At 59.7% G+C, this 16,355-nt stretch overlaps 3 protein-coding genes across 3 annotated transcripts in view; 1 reads left to right on the forward strand and 2 right to left on the reverse strand.

Moving 5' to 3' along the window:
* The window catches only part of VOLCADRAFT_90617 (uncharacterized protein), a gene marked incomplete at both ends in the record, with an annotated part of 13,910 nt that extends 8,077 nt beyond the window's left edge, over positions 1-5,833 (forward strand). Inside the window, 4 exons of the mRNA XM_002950067.1 lie at positions 1,586-2,821; positions 3,144-3,622; positions 4,523-4,646; positions 4,907-5,833. Of these exons, the coding sequence (XP_002950113.1) occupies positions 1,586-2,821; positions 3,144-3,622; positions 4,523-4,646; positions 4,907-5,833 (2,766 nt within the window). The remainder of the gene's footprint in view (positions 1-1,585; positions 2,822-3,143; positions 3,623-4,522; positions 4,647-4,906) is intronic.
* A 261-nt stretch (positions 5,834-6,094) lies between these two features.
* On the reverse strand, positions 6,095-12,669 carry VOLCADRAFT_104612 (uncharacterized protein; the record flags this gene model as incomplete). The annotated part of the gene is made up of 8 exons (XM_002950176.1): positions 6,095-6,283; positions 8,365-8,518; positions 9,238-9,518; positions 9,804-9,851; positions 10,260-10,459; positions 11,039-11,522; positions 11,992-12,063; positions 12,598-12,669. The coding sequence occupies 8 exons, from the start codon at positions 12,667-12,669 to the stop codon at positions 6,269-6,271; spliced, it is 1,326 nt and encodes a 441-aa protein (XP_002950222.1). The 3' UTR covers positions 6,095-6,268.
* Positions 12,670-14,663: 1,994 nt separating this feature from the next.
* Positions 14,664-16,355, reverse strand: part of VOLCADRAFT_104613 (uncharacterized protein) — a gene marked incomplete at its 5' end in the record, with an annotated part of 6,857 nt that continues 5,165 nt past the window's right edge. The window contains 3 exons of the mRNA XM_002950177.1: positions 14,664-15,017; positions 15,315-15,371; positions 15,895-16,054. Coding sequence (XP_002950223.1) covers positions 15,358-15,371; positions 15,895-16,054 — 174 coding nt within the window. The 3' untranslated portion in view covers positions 14,664-15,017; positions 15,315-15,357. The remainder of the gene's footprint in view (positions 15,018-15,314; positions 15,372-15,894; positions 16,055-16,355) is intronic.

Here is a 16,355-nt window from a genome sequence, read left to right on the forward strand (position 1 = left end):
TTGGGTTGGATGTAACCATGCGGGGGTAGTGGGGCTTGTGAAAATATGCACACGGTTTGGCGCGGAGGGGTGTGGAGGGGTTACTGGAGGGTAACCTCGTGCGCGCGTGTGTGTGTATGCGTGTACGTGTGTGTATGCGTGTACGTGAGTGTGTATGTTTGTGTGTACGTGTGTGTTTGTGTTGGGTTGGAGATATCTTGACAGGGCAGCTTAAGGGGGAGTGGAGGCCTCGCCGGCTCTAGGAGTACCTAGAAGCAGAGGCGTGAGAGGGCACAAGAGGGGGTGAAGGGGTGGTGGTGGTGAGGATTGGAGATGAATGAGAAAGGAACTGGCTACTTGGTTGGGGTTAACAAAAGAGAATCACAGGGAATGTAACAATTACAGCGCCACAGAAATGACCTCCCGTGCCGCGGTGGTGGTGGTGGTAGTGATGGTGGTAAAGGCAGTTGCAGCTGCTGCCGCCAGGTCGCCTTTGTCAGCCTCACCATCAGTGCAGCCGTACGTACGGGGCCAACAGGCTCTTGAGGACCTTTACTGGTTTTCCGTGTGCTTGGTTATTCATGTACGCGCCAGTGCAGTACGTTGTGTTGCTTGGTGTTGTGGGCTAAGGAGCATGGGGTATGGGTTTGGTTACAGGGCTGCGTTTTCTAGTTGCTCGCTGTCAGGCACGTGAGGTGAGATGTGAGGTTCGAGCTTCGCTTCAGATTCTTTGGAGAGGCTACAGGCTTGAATCGCTTTGTAATAATTGTTTCACGGCATCGGCATAATGATTACTGTGCATTTTGCTTTGATATTATGTCCATCTCCTGGACAGAGCGTCCAGGAGATGGATAAACCATCCTGTTCGCAATTCGTTCTGGAGCTCCAGTTTCGTTGCTGCCATGGCTCCCTGAGGCACGATGTGGATTTGATGGTTGAGAAATACTCCCTGTTTGCTGCCTCGAAACGTTATGGAGCATGTATGTACCTTGACGGTTGTATCCGTTGCTAACATACAACGCAGCCTGTCGTTTTTATGCACAATGAGGAGAGATGCTTACCTGCTTTATATTGCTGAAGTTTATTTTGTTACCCTAACATCGCTGTAGGGGATTGCAACGATTAGGAAGTCAGGCGGCAAGGAGTGTCAAACCGAACAGTTGCTCGGGTTACCGTAGATTCAGTCCGTTGCTGCATGGCTTCTGGGTCGCAAGACAATACGTCGCCATCTCATCTTGAGGATGACCTTCTTAGTCGCATTCCGGGACTTGTTTTCCGGGAACATCTACTTCCATACCTCGATAAAGGCGATCGACGCAGCTTGCGGCTTGTAAACAAACAATTTTCAGATCTCTACCGATCGACAGCAAGTAGCCTGCATGTCCGCATCAGCCAAGAGGCTTTACGGGCGCTCCAGCTGACGACAACGGAAAGCCCTTCCGGGTCCAACGCCTTGTCAGTTGCAAATCCAATCGGCTTTGATAATCGATACCCATCTGTTACGCAAATCAGTCTCTGTTGCGACTCGCGGCCGTTGACACCGCTCCCGTGTGAAGATGCCCTTGCTGAGCTGCTGCGGCTGCTTGTTGGCCGCTGCTCGTCACAGACGGAGCTCACGCTCCTGGAGCCGCACTTCCATCGGGCCCTGGGAGGCATGCCCATGCTGCCATCGCAAGAAAGCATCAATCACCACAACCGATTCACCCGTGACATCAGATCTGGTCCCGGTCAAAAGGTCCGTCGCGATGACAACGGCACGGACGAGGACCGCGGCGACTGCAGTCATGGTGACGGCGGCGCTGCCGTCGGGCAAGCGCTGGCGAATCTGTTTCCAAACCTAAAGCGAATCCTCTTCGCCGGTGCCGCTGCTGGTTGCGAGTTGGGAGCTGGCGTCAGACCCGGTGGTTATGGCGGCCTGCATGGTCGTGGCGGCGGTGACGGCACCGGCGCCGCGTCGGCGGTGCCGCCCCTCCGGGCGCTGCTGGCCCCGCAGGCCCTACTGGAGCACCTGGCTGCGGCTCTCGCCGCGGGCGGCGGTGGGGGAGGCCGTGACGGCGTCGTGTCTTGTTGCGCTGCGCAGGTCTGCAGCGGCGGCGGCGGCGGCGGCGCCAGCATGTCTTCCACTGCCACGGGGCTTCAGGCTCTCGTCGTCGATTACGCCCAGCCCAGTATCGACCCCTTTGAGGCGGAGCTGCTGGATCCGCAATTCGCCCGACTGCCGCTGTTACTTCTAGATTTCCGAGGACTAGCAGCAGCAGCAGCAGTAGCCGCCGCCGCCGCCGACAAAAATGGCAGCGGCGGCTGCGCCGCCGCCGCTGCCGCACAGCATCCCATACTTCGACAGTCGCCCATGCAGCACCCCATCGTGACGGCGCCGCCGCCGCCGCCGCCACTGCTGCTGCAGCTGGCATCCCTGGAGCTTCGTGGTGTTGCCGTACAACCGGGGTTGCTGACGGGGCTGAGGGAGCTGACGCGGCTGACGAAACTGGTGCTATCCGTTTCTTGCAGCCGTCCGTACGAGCCGTACCTAAAGCGACTTGCACATTTGCATCTGTTCCTGCATGTGCCCACAGCTGCGGCGGCGCGGCAGCTGAGCGCAACGGCGGCGGTGGCGGCAGCTGCCGCAGGAGGAACGACTGTGGCCGTTGGCGGCATGCAGCGCAATTATATTCGCGGCGGCGGTGGCGCCGGCGCCGGCGGCGGCTTCGAAGACGTCGACGTGAACGCGCCGGATTGTACGGCAGTCCAGTTGGCGGCGGCGGTGTCGCAGTGTCGGGGCTTGGTGTCGCTGGGGCTCCCCGGCGAGGGCGTGGACAGCGGTCAGATGCCTGCCGTACTGCAGGTTAAGAAAAAGGGAGGGAATGTTAGGGAAGGGGGGGAAAAGGGTGCACATTGGCGGCAAGCACAAGGGAAAAGCGAAGGGATTGACAGGACCTTTGCGTTGCCGCGTGCGGAAGAGCGTGTTTGTGTGGGGGAGGGGGAGGGGGAGGGGGAGGGGGAGGGGAGAAAGAGGATCCGCGGGGTGAGAAAGATGACGTCTGGTAGCTCTGCAAGGTGTGCCAAAACCCTGTGGTGCGTCCTCTCCTCCTCGTTCCCCACCCCACCCCTGCTTCACTCGTTCGTGGTTCGTCTTTCCTCCACCCCCCACCCCCCCCTCCTTCCAGGCCCTCCCCCGTCTGACGCGCTTAGAAACACGGCAGTTCGGGTCTTGGGACCTCCCCCACCCCCACACCTCCATCCGCTCCCTGACGTTGTCCATGACCTGGCCGTCGTACCTCGCGCACCTGCTACCTAACCTGCCCGTACTGCAACACCTGAGAGCCGACATGTACATTCACGCGGAAGGAGATTATTGCGGCGGAGGCGGCCGCCGCCGTGGCCGCCGCCGCCGCGGCGGCGATGATGATGGCGGTTGCAGCGGTGTGGAGCAGCTGTACGACGATCTTCTGGCGGTGACGTCAGGCTTACGTGGCGTGTGTGACGTGGAGTTGCAGTTGTCGGTGATGCGGTCGGAACCTTGGGAATGGTCCCGGGTTGTACGGCTGCTGGCGGGGGTGCGGGGCCTGCGGGGCCTGACGTTGCGGATGCCCCACAGAGACAGCGGCCCTCCCTTGGGAACTCAACACTTTAGCTCTCTGTGCAGGTGAGTAAGGCAGGTAGGAAGGTAGGAAGGTAGGAAGGAAGGCTGCGTCGGTGTCTCTTTTCTCTGGTAGGGGCTGTCATGGTGGTGGTAATGGTGGTGGTGATGGTGATGGTGATGGTCGGAACTTGGTTGCCGTGTGCGTGTGTGGGGGATGGGGGGGGGCGCGGGGGGGCCGTTTCACCGTTCCCCACTAACGACCTCCAACCTACCCACCGTACGGCAGTGGCCACAAGGGTGGCCACTGCCGTACGGTGGGTAGGTTTAGTGGGGAACGGTGGAACGGCGGAAGGACCGCTGCAACGTGTCTATGTACGTATGTATGTATGATGTGTGAAACAGGGGGGTGTATCTTCGCCCGTGGCAGCTACCCTGCGAAACCCTGCCTTCCCCGGTATTTCGGGGTACCCTCATCCAGTCACCCTAGTCAACTTCTCAGTGGATCGCTCAGGTTCCGCACCCACCACCAGCATCCAACGGAATCTGCCGGGTCGACAGCGGCCCAACTCCATTCCTGGTCGGCTCGCAGGTTAACTTTATCCCAGGTCACCACCGTCCATCAACTAGGGGCGCAATGCCTTCCACCATCGGAAGGACTTTTGACCCTAACGGGTATCGATCCCGGGATCTTCCGGGGGCAATGGTCGCGCGTTACCAGTAGTGCCAAACCCTAGTATGTATGTATGTATGTATGTATGTATGTATGTATGTATGTATGTCCGTACGCATGTCCCTTTCCTACCGCAAGAATCAGTGAGGTGATTAAGGGGCCTTTTCATCCTCCCTCCCCCTCCCTGGCAGCAGCTTCAATCGTGTGTGGTTCGTCTTTCCCCCTCCTCCTCCCCCTTTCCCCCTTTCCCCCTCCCCCTCCTCCACTGTCTGACCCCCCCCCTCACCCCGCAGACAGCTCACGTCCCTGCGGCGGCTCACCCTGCTGCTGGCACACCCCAACTGCTCCAAGCTCAACGCCAAGGCGCTGAAAGTGGGTCGGTCATTGGGTCGGTGGGTTATTGATTGGGTCGGTCAGGTGCGTGTGTGTGCTCCCCTCGGGGCTCTGTGGGCTGTGCGGGGGCCCCCCCTCCGGGGTAGTGCGTGGCGCCGGTAGAGAGCTTGTACGGCAGCTCCGGCGTGAAAAATGTTCGTACTTACAGCGCCAGGGGAGGGGCTGTGGGAAGGCCGCTGGGGGAAAACGGCATTAAGCGGAGGGGGCCTGTGGCGGCCTGCAGGCGCTCCAGAACCTGCCGTACATTGAGCGCGTGCAACTGAACCTGGGTGGCGTGTGGGAAGGCCGCCGAGTGCCTGAAGGCGGCGGCGGGGATGAGTACGACAGGGCCGGTCGCGGCGGCGGCGGCGGCGGCGGCGCCGCATCAGGACCCCTTCGATGCGGCCGCCGCTGGTGACGAGATGAACTGCGGGCGCCGTACAGGCCGAAGCGGCAAGTACGACAAGAAGTATATGCGCGAGTCTTCCACAGGCTGCGGGAGTTGTGGAGCAGGAGGCACTGCGCGCCAGCGATCAGCACGGCGGGAAGCGGCGGAGGTACGGCAGCGGCGGCGGCGGCGGCGGCAAGAACCTAGTTGCCTTGATGACGGCGGCAGGGGCGGGGGGAGCTGCACTGGGGAAAATTGCGCTCCTCCGCTGCCACCGTACGGCTCGGCTCCCTGGGCGGTACTTGAGGCGGCACGAGGCCTACGGGACCGCACAGGACTACCACCACCACGGCCACTGCGGCCACAACAGCCGACAAATCGCCAACGTGGCGGCGGTGGTGGCGGTGGCGGTGGAGGCAGTACGACGAGTGGCTCGGAATCGAACTCCCCGGACGGCTCCGACCGCGGCGGATCTTTCCACACCGACAACTCCACTGATGAGGACGAGGACACGGCCCGGGAGGAGCAGTGCGCACCGCTGAGCCGGAGCGCACCAAGCCTTCACCGCAGTGGCAGTGACTACAGTGACTACGAGGGCTGCCGGGGGGGCGGTGGCGGCGGCGGCAGGGATGGTGGCACGGGAACCGGCAGTAGCTGCAGCGGGCGGCTAGCCGCTTGTCGTAGTGCAGTAGAGATCCAGGTGGACTTCCTGACTGTTCGTGAGGTGGCGGGGCTGAATGCGGTGTTGCGGCGGGAGGGGGGCCTTCGGCCAGTGCGGGTGCGAGCGGGTCTCCATCCGCCTTGGGTGTGGGCGGACATGGCGGACTCGCTGCTGGACGGGTGAGCAGCCGAGCTTTCTGGACTTCCTACGTGTTCCCTCCAACTCTCCGTCGCCAACTCCGACTGGCTGGTTTCGGAGGCTGGCTTTGGACTCGAAGACAAAAAACACAGTGTCGGTGAATCCGGTCAACAGGTCACTGCCAACCCCCCATCCCTCCCTACGGCCCTCCCCGCTCCGAGACCCGCTTTGGTATGGTGACAGATTGCAGGACGAGGACCAGGACGAGGGGATCATTCTTATGACCCCGCGAAGATGCGAAGGTCAATGGCGTCCAGGTTCAGCGAAAGGCGTTCTGAACAGCGGTTCGTTGTAACAGAGGGGCCATGTACGACGGGCCTCCGACCCTCTCTGCTCGCTGCGTTCTTGCAATATGATTGGCGGGCGAGCTTTGTATAATTTTATATACCACTGCTGGAATGGCCCGTAGTAGGCGGGAAGTCAGGTGGGATGCAGCTGGACGTGGGGGGACGTGGGGGGACGTGGGGGGGCGGAGCTGCGAATTCCACCACCCTGCCCAACCGTGAAGGGGGGGAGGAGGGGAGCCTTGACCAAGTCCGAGGAGGGGAGGGGGAAACGGAGGCTGAACGCGAGGTATATGAACCCACCAACAACAAGAACCCAAGAACAACCCAGCGGCTCCCTCGCCTCCCCTGCACATCAACACACACGTACATACATACATACATACATACATACATACACACATACATACATACATACATACACGCACAGCCTCATTCGTTTTCTTCGTGAATACAATTTCATTTCCCTCCAAGGCTCAGGGGCTCAACAAAAACTTGGCGCACAAATCGCCGGTAGAAAAGACGGGCCCCCCCCCCGCAAACCTTTTCGCAACCCCGGATGAGACCCCTATGTGTGAAGTGAAGTGTGGAGGCAAGGGGCGATACCGGTTGCTTTCTCGAGAGAGGTCAAGACGAACCGCAGACAGACGAGTGTGATACCGATACCAGAGATAGACGGGTACTGAATCCAGGAATATTGCTTTCGGGGGGTTTAATCCCCGGGTTGCTTGGCCCCATGTGTGGGCCCCCTCCCCCCCCTGCGGCGACTGCTTCATGTAAGGTTCCGTCAACACGCTGTCGTACATCGTCATGCGATTCCGTACATGCCTTATAGAAAAAGGGGTGAGTTAGGTAGGGTCCACATTTGGCAATTTTTGCATTGTTCAAAAAAGCCTTTCAGCGGACGGTCTGCCGTCTGTCGATCTGTCTGTCATTGAAGAAGGTGCCGTATTTGCCAAGGTTGTACTGTTATGTACTGCACAGACGAGACCGGGTCGGCGTTAGGGTTGCCGACGAGACTGCGTTTGCACGGCCTTCTTTAGGTCTTGGTTAACTACACATCTCATTGGCACAGCGTCTGTCGGTTGTAACCCCCTTCCCCTTCTTCGCCCCTCCCCCCCCCCAACACACACTGATGTACTGAGGTCAAGCACTACTGGTAAAGCACACACTGATGCCACCGGAGGTTCCGGAATCGAGACCTGTCCGGGTCAAAAATCCTTCCGATGGTGGAAGGTCGGCTAGGGTGATTGGATGAGGGTGCCCCGAAATACCGGGGCAGGCAGGGTTTCGCAGGGTAGCTGCCACGGGCGAAGATATGCCCCCCCCCTGTCCCACACATCATACACACGTCGCCACACACGTCCCCACACACGTGTGTATGTGTATGTGTATGTCACACACGGCGGGGCGGATGCGGGGCGGGTGCGGGGCGGGGCTCGTATCCCGCCCACCGCATCATGTGCTCACTCGCTCACTCACTCGCTGCATCTACCCCCTGTGGGTGCGGCACCCACTTCCCCCTGCGGCACCTAACCCATCTGCCCCCATATGCATATGATTCACCTCCACATAACCTCCACCGCCGTAATTCCCCCTCGCTCCCCTCCCCCACACACATACACATACACACCAGCCGGCCCCGGGCGCCTGGGTCAGTCAAACCCGCATCCATTTACCCCGCCGCTCCCCCAACACCTCCAACTGCCCAACTCCACTATCCTCCCCGGGAGATGACTCCGTTGCCACAACCGCTGCCGTACTGCCACCTTCCAACAATCCCGCCTCTGGTCCCGTTTCGAAGTCCGCCGCCGCCGCCGCCACCGCCGTGTCGGCGCCCGACGTCGATTCGCACGCTCTCCTCTTGGCCGCCACACGCCGCGGCGGCGGCACCAGCGGTACGGCCCTCAGGCTCCGAAACCAGTTGCAGTACTCCTGGAAGCGTCCCTCAGATATGGCCTCCCGGATGGCCTGCCGCCATCCCAAATAAAGTAGTGTAACAAATTGATATGATCATCACATATATTTATATACTTTTAAATCACTATACATATGATTTAAAGTATATATATAATGTTTTTTTCTTTCTCGCTCTCCCTGGTGTTTGTGGTGGTGGTGGCGATGGTGGCGGTGGGGGGTTATGGTGCTCTGATGCTTCACGCAACAACCCCGGCCCCGCCATTCCCCTGCTATCACTTCCTTCCCCTCCCCCTCCTCCCCCCCCCTCTGCACCTGACAGAAAGCGTTCACATGGCTGGTGTTGTGTGCCTCCAGCAACACGTCCCCTAGCATCTCGTGCGTGTTGAGCAGGTGGTGCACGTAAGCGCGACTGTGGCGCCGGCACGCGAAGCAGCCGCAGCCCGGCAGCAACGGACCCCGGTCCGCTCTGTCGGGGAGGAGGCGGAGGCGGTCAGTCGGTGGCGGGGGGCACGGGGACACAGGGGGCACGGGGTGGGGTGGAGGGCGGGGGGACGCGGGTAGGGAACCGGAGGGGTACTCAGGTGGTGGGGGGGGGAGAGAGTGCACAGACATCGTAACAACCTCACAGCCCACACTCCCCCCCCCATGCCATCATGCTACTATTAGTGCTACTACTACTAGTGGTAGTTGTACAACACGTCTTCGGCAGCAGCAGCAACAGCTACAGCAATGCACACGTCAAAACCAACGACTATACGGCACACACACACACACGGCCTCTGAGGGGGGGGAGGGGGGGCCCCAGCCAACACGGCCAACTAACAGCTCCGTGGCAGTCAGTAAATCAATCAATGGAGTTCACCAAGGGAGAGCAGCGGCAGCAGCAGCAGCTGCTGGGCCTCCCCACAGGGGCGGCCGCTACGGCTCTCTGGCCGCCCTCAACAGCAGCAGCCCCTGATGGACCTGATGTCAGCCGGCGGTGGCTTTACCTTCGGGTGACAATGCTGTGTATTATACCGGGATTATTGACCCCCTGGCGCTCCCCCACCCCGCTCCCCCACCCCGACCACCCCACCGACCCCGCGGCCTTCCCCTTCCCCTCAGGGTGGATATCGCGACACGTACAACTCCCTTCCCCCTTCTACTCCCTTCCCCCCACTCCCCCCCTTCCCCCTCCTCCCCTACCGGTACGATGTGGACCACAGGTTTATCTTGGTGTCATCCGCGCCCCGGGACACATCCGGACTCGGACCCCGCTCGGGGCTGCTGCCGCACAGGGCCCCGCTGGATACCCCCCCTGCCGCCGCTGCCGCAGGTACGGATGTCGGAACAGACACGGCTGCGGCAGCGGCAGCTGATGTGGACACAGCGGGCACGTCCTCCACTCCCCCCCCTCCCGCTCCTCCACCGCCGGTGCCCACCTCCGCCATGGCGGTGTTCTCGGCAGCCGCTGATGGGGGCCCGCCCTGCCGCAGCCGCAATATTGAGCAGGGTGGCGAGTCACACACACACACACCGCGAGGGCAAGGAGGATGAGGATACCCCTCATCGGCATCGAGGGGGGGAATACAGCCCGGCCCGCCCCCCCAGGGGGAATGGACCCGCTGTGTGTACGACATCTTCACATGTTGCCTCTGATTGAAGTTGCCTCTGATTAACTGTGCGAGCCCTTCCCCATCACCACACACACACACACGTATGCATACATACATACATACATACATACATACACCACCCCCCAATGCTCTCACCGGGGGAGGTCGCAACGGAAACGTCAGTGCATAGCCTCCCGCGGTGATCTGTACGGCACGGTGGTGGGGGTGGCGGTAGTGGGGGTGGCAGCGGGGCACGAGTGATGTGAGAGGAGCTAGGGTTTGTGGATGCGTGGTGAGGCAGGGTGGACGGCGTGGCTGTGACGACACGACGTGTGAAGGTTGGTGTGGGTGTGGGTGTGTCTGTGCGTATGTGTATGTGTGTGGGGGGAGTCACGGCGGGTTTTAAGGGCCAATCGAAGCCACCGCGAATTGAAACCCTAAAACCATTAAAACCCACTCGTCTGATTTACAGGTGTGGCGACATAGAAAGTGGCCAGCGAAAGCGTACACACGCAGCCGTACACACGCAGCCGTACACACGCAGCCGTACACACAGGCAATACATACACACCTCCCCCCCGCCCTCAAACCCCTTCACACCTCCCCCTTCACCTGCGCCACCAGTGCACAGTCCAGCAGGTCCACTCCCTCCCCCACGGCCAGGAGGATATCCTCGGGGGAGGAGGACAGCCCGGGAGTAAACACGGGTTTGTGCTCCAGGGCGGCTGCCGGCAGGGGCTCCAGGGAGGCGGAGATGAGGGCGGGGCGGAGGGCCGGGTCCTCCCCAGTACCTAGGCCACATACCGCATAGCCTTTCCGCGTGCGTGTGTGTGTGTATGAGGGGGGGTTTGCCGGGGGGGGGCGAGAGGGGATCAGATGCAAAGATTATCAACCGAAAGGGGGAGGAGGGTGGAAGGTAAAGGGGGGAGGGAACACTAAAAGGTGGGCAGCAGAGCAGGTGGGTTCCGGAGCTGAGCTCTGAAAAGACAACACACCGCCAACACACGGGACCGAGAGGAAACGACGACAATTGTGTAGAAAGGAGAGCAGTGGTGCCGGCGGTGCCATTGCGGAGTGGGGGAAGGGATGGACTTGCGAAGCCCGAGCCGGCTCTGCGCCGGGTGTGTGTGTGTGTGGGGGGGGCTCTGGGCCTCTTAGCCTCTTAGTCGATATGTGTGTGGGAGGCGGGAATTGGGGGCGCTTGAGAGCGGTAACACCCCCACACCCCCACTCATACAGCAACTCCCGTCTACCCACCCAGCCACCCACCCCCAAGCCAAACCCTTCGTCAGAGCCCACCACAACACCACCACCGGGCTGGGACCCCCCCCCGCCCTCCCCTCCCCCCCACTCGCCACCTCGCCCCGCGCTCTGGGGGGGGTTGGGCTCACCTCCCACTCCCTCCATGTCCGCCACCGCCGCCGCCGCACGGCTCCTCTCCGCCACCAGCCCCCCACCGCCCAATGCCGCCAACAGCAAACTGCCCGACAACGGCCCCAACAAGCCACCTCCACCTCCACCTCCACCTCCACCTCCACCCCCATCACCATCACCATCACCACCACCAGTTTCGCCGTTCACGGCACCGCTAGTGTCGCCTTTATCGGTGCCGGTGCTGTTGTCGTTACTGTGGTTGCTGCTGCAGCACCCGGCTTGGGGGGCACGGTGGTGGGGGGTTTGAGCAGCGGTGCCGTACTCCTCCGTCGCAGGGCCATCTGAGGTGTCCTGGTTAGGCTGCTGCCCCTGTTGCTGTTGTTGTTGTTGTTGGTTTGTGTTGTGCTGGTAAGCGCCATGCAACCTCAGACATGATTCCAGCCAGGCTGTGGTTCGTTTGGTGGATGTGGCGACACGCTTGGGTTTGGCGTCCGCGGTGACCTGTACGGCAATTAGGAGAGGGGAGGGAAGGGGCCCAGAGGGGTTTCCGAGTGAAGAGGGAGACCGAGGTGCGAGTACGGCGGGGTACGGCATGGGGAACGTTGCCCCTCCCCACTTCCCCCCGGGTTTGGGGGGGGGGTAATGTCTGTCAGTTCACCTCCCCTTACCCCTCTTCACCGCCGCACGCTGCCCCTCACCCCGCCACAACCACAAACCACACCCCGTCGTGGGAACAGCGGGTCCCCCAACACACAAACACACAGTGCGGAGTGGGGTTGGGGGTTGGGGGTTGGCGGTTGGGAAGGGAAGCGCCGCAGCCCCTAGGGCCCCGGGAGGGCTCCTCCTCGCCCACCGCCAGCCACTCCCCCAAACCACACACAGACCTAAAGTCACGACAGGGCCGAAACGTAAAACCCACATCCGAAACCCAACACCCAACATACAGAAACTCCCCGTACAAGGACCTCACCTCGTCGCACAAGGACACGTACAGGTCGGGTTTCAGGGCCGCCACCGTGGCCATGAAGCGCTCGGGGGAGACCTTCGGGGGGGTTCAAACAAGACGAGGGGAGTGAGAGAGAGAGGGAGAGAGGGAGAGTGTGTGTATGAGAGAGAGGGAGAGGGAGAGATGGGCGCCATCGTAATTGTCATAGTAGTCGCGATGCAATTAAGGGGAGTGGGGTGTTTCATCAGAATATAAAAAAATAATGTATGTATGTATGTCGGAGGCAAGAAGAGGAAAGGAATGCCAGATGACCGCAGGATGATGTCGTCTCACGTGTCATAGGCACGACAAGTCGTACGTGTCGTACAGACATTTGTTAGGGTTCTTTATCGTTCTAGGAATTCGGTGGGCATGGGGGTTCGGGCACTGGCGCCCCTGTGCTCAAACTCTATTGAGGTTTACGGAAGCTTGTTGAGGAATGGCGACCTGAGAGGAATCGGTTCCATCACCCTGCCACTGCACAAGCATTTCCCTCTCCCCCCCTCCCCAATCCAACCACCCAAACTCGCAGCCCCCTTCTTCGACAATAACGGCTGACTCAGCACAAAAACAGGCGCACGAGCACCTCACCATCTGTCCACCGCTGTGGATCGATACATGGAGCTCCTTATCAGTGCTTGGCCGCGTTCCATACTCGTACATAGTGGGATCACGATTGCTTGCTAGGATGGGAAAGCCCTCCAGGCACAGGAAGCCGTGGGCGCCCCGGCCAAACTCGCGGAGGACGCGCGCATCTGGGTTTTCAAGACTGCAAATCACCAGCTGATGCGTTATTTAAACACTGAAATTTGAAGAAAATTATTTGGAACGTACCACTTACAAATGCATTGTATTTAGCTGGACGCCTTGCACCGGTGGTGTCACGGCGGCGAGCATATCGGGCGATGTCAAATTCAAAGGTCCCCCGCGCCGAGTATACAGCAACACAGATGGTGTCTCGATGCTGCCATTGTTGGTTTTGAGGATGCCACATCGCGCCTTGCCATCCTTGGCCTTCACCGAAAAGTGCGTTGCGGTCGTTGCCATGGAGTGAGCCGCCATTATCACAAGCATGTTAAGAGAACTGCACAGTGTGTTTGCTACTTCGTTATACTTGGACTATCATGTCACGATCAACGTTGAATCACGTCAAGGCATCCTGTACACGGCGTCATGCGCCAGACAAATGCTATCGATATCGCACACGCAAGGGCCTAAGCATGCGGGACCATTTTTACTGTTGTTTAGTCACTTGACTGTTCAAAGACCCGTACAGTACGTTGGTAGTCAACGGTGCTTTGCGGTCACAGGATTGGAGCGTGGGGAACGGACAAGCGCTGCAGTACTGTACTTCGGTACCCGCCAGGGGCGCAGCCAAAGCACTCCACAATGCCAATCCCGTACCCGAACAGATTCCATCTCTCGAAGAGCTGTTTTGTAGCTGCCTTTGCTACAACTACCATAACAACTGTTCAGGCCTCCGCCACGCGGCAGGGACAAAATTTACAGACGACATGAACGCTGGTAACAGCGTAACAGCTCTATTACTGACAATTCATCGAGGAGGTTGGGCACTTCACTCACTGGGGGCTCAAGTGGGCCCTTCCGCGGTCCGTCTGCCGTACATTCGAAAACAATGTTTCGAGCGACCCACGGGTCTGCATCCCGAGCCATATATAGCAGCACCAACATGTTTTACGAACTGTGCATAACACAATAAGAGTAGGTAGTCCTCACCGCCTAACGCTCCAACAGGACGACAGTCGCGGCGAGCGTGTGGGGGGGGTGAGGTGGCTGGCTGGCTGGCTGGGGGGGGCGCCCGAGGTAGCGACACAGGAGCCGCCACCGTGCATCGACACCGTTGCTTTACACGCACAATTATGATGGTGATTGTGATTGTGATTGTGATTATGATAATTATGCTGCTGCTGCTGCTGATGATGATGATGATGAGGAGGAGGAGGAGGAGGAGGGAGGAGGGAGGAGGGCGGGGGAAGATACCCTCGCGGGTGACATCCACGGGGGTGATACTGTGAGAGACGACTGCCACCACATGACGATGACGACGACACCAGCCAGCCAGCCAGTCCACGTATGCCACCTCGAAACCAGCTCGACCCCCCCAACACCCGAACAGACAGACGTAACACATACAGAGGCGACAGCATTCTCATCTCTCCCGCCTCACTCCGATCAATCACCAATTCGCACGCCTCCTCGCACGCCACCTCTCGCATATTCTCTCTCTCTCTCTATTCCCCTTCCTGTCGCTCCCTCCCTCCTTTCCTTTCCCCGAACGCACCCTCGCCCCATAACCGCCCTCACAGATGCTGCCGTACCTCCACCCCACCCCAAAAACCCTGCGCCCCACCCCCCTTCTCACCCCGCCGCCCGGGGTCCCCACCTTCTGAAGCGCCATGCGGACCTGACCCTCCTTCCCCCCTGCCCGACGGTGTGGCGGCACCCCCCCCCGTGCCCTGCCGCACCCCCCCCCAGGGAGCCCACAACTCCCTCGCCTCCCTCTCCCCCGCCGCCTCCGCCCTTCAGTCCCAGTTTACATGTATGTTTATATGTCATTATATATATGTATATGTATAAATGATTAAGTGCATATGTGTATCACACAAGTCGAGCCGCAGGAGCCGTAGGGTACCGAGGGGAGGAGGGAGCCAGCTGTGTGTGTGTGTGTGCTGGCTGCGCACGTACAAACACGGTGGGAGCTGCGCAAGAGCCAACTCTCCGTCTGTCTGTACGTCTGTACCTCTGTACGTCTGTACGTACGAGGGGGCCACCCGCCCACCGCGGGACTGGAGGGACGGTGGCAGTCGGTAAGTCAGTCGGTTGGTTGGATGGTTGGCCTCAGTCCGTCAGTCCGTCAGTCAGTCTGTCAGTCAGTCTGTCAGTCCGTCAGTCCGTCAGTGCGTGTGGCAGCAGGGGGTGTCCCGAATGGTGCCCGAGATATCGGGGGGAGGAAGGGAGTCCACATCCAGATTGGCGTCCAGGGAAGAAAACTGCAGGGTACGACAGTGTACGGCGATGTACAACACATACAGCTGCATTTGACGAAAACGTGAGAGGTCAAAGGGGATATGCACCCGCATGCATGCACGTGTATGTGCACGGCAGGGCGCCGATGCCACATGCAGGACGTGAAGGACACCAACAACAAGGTTTTGCGTGGTGTCTATAGGGCCCAAAGGCTAAAGCAGGACGTGTACGGCAAGTGAGTGTACGGCAGAGCGAAACACCACCCATGAGACCACCGCACCGCAGTCTCCCCACATCCTGGTGCCCTCTATTTGTCGTACCTCGCGGAAGAAGGCCAACAGGTGGTCGTACGCCAGCGCAACGTCATCCGTACCGCACTGCAGTACCACGACAACACAGTACAAAAGAAATAGACGTTAAGTTTTAAAGGAAGATATGTGTTTTCCCCCCCCCCGCCGTGGACCACAACGTTGCGCGAGTGCTGATCACCCCGGGGGCGGCCATCGCAGCGTGTGCCGGCCATCATATCTTGTGGTGCTGCACGGTGCGCGGTGTCCGTCCCCCTAACCCCCCAACTGGTGGCCCATTGTTCCACACGCACGAGCTGAGCAGCACAGCCAGCGCATTCATTATATCATTACTGGTCCGGCCGCCACCCCACCCCACCCCCTGGGGGTGGGGTGCACACCACCTCGATGACCACCTCTCAGGCACTTCGCAAACAAACGCGCACACGGGGGGAAGACGTCCATTCACACACACATATATACATATATACATATATACATATATACATATATACATATATACATATATACATATATACATATATACATATATATACATACACAAATACATAGATATTTATTTTTTATACAGAGGTACGGCATACACACACACCTGCTCCCGGATGCTGTGCATTGACAGCTGCGCTATCCCGCAGTCCACTGTACGGCAGCCTAGGTTGGATGACAGAATGGGCCCTATGGTGGACCCACACGGCATGTCGTTGCGTACGGAGAACTCTTGGCAGGGTATGCCGTGGCGCCGGGCCACCTCTCTGTAGGGGGGGGGGAGAGGAAACGTGTGTTTGCGTGTAATACATCCATACATACATCCATACATACGTAGGGCCCGGCGCCGGCCAGGGCCAGCTACCAGTTTCCCGGCCCCAACGGTCCAACCGCTTCAACGGAAAGTACTTCCCCTCTCCGATACCGGTGGGTAATACACACGGACACACATGTAGATACATACATACATACATACATATAGATACACAGACATACACCACTGGCGGCAATCGTCGCGCAGTGGGATTGTGCAGCGAGTGGAGGTCGAGCGACTAGCAGTACATTCAG

This window comes from Volvox carteri (assembly GCF_000143455.1).
Source record: "Volvox carteri f. nagariensis unplaced genomic scaffold VOLCAscaffold_17, whole genome shotgun sequence".
In the NCBI taxonomy this organism is placed as follows: domain Eukaryota; kingdom Viridiplantae; phylum Chlorophyta; class Chlorophyceae; order Chlamydomonadales; family Volvocaceae; genus Volvox; species Volvox carteri.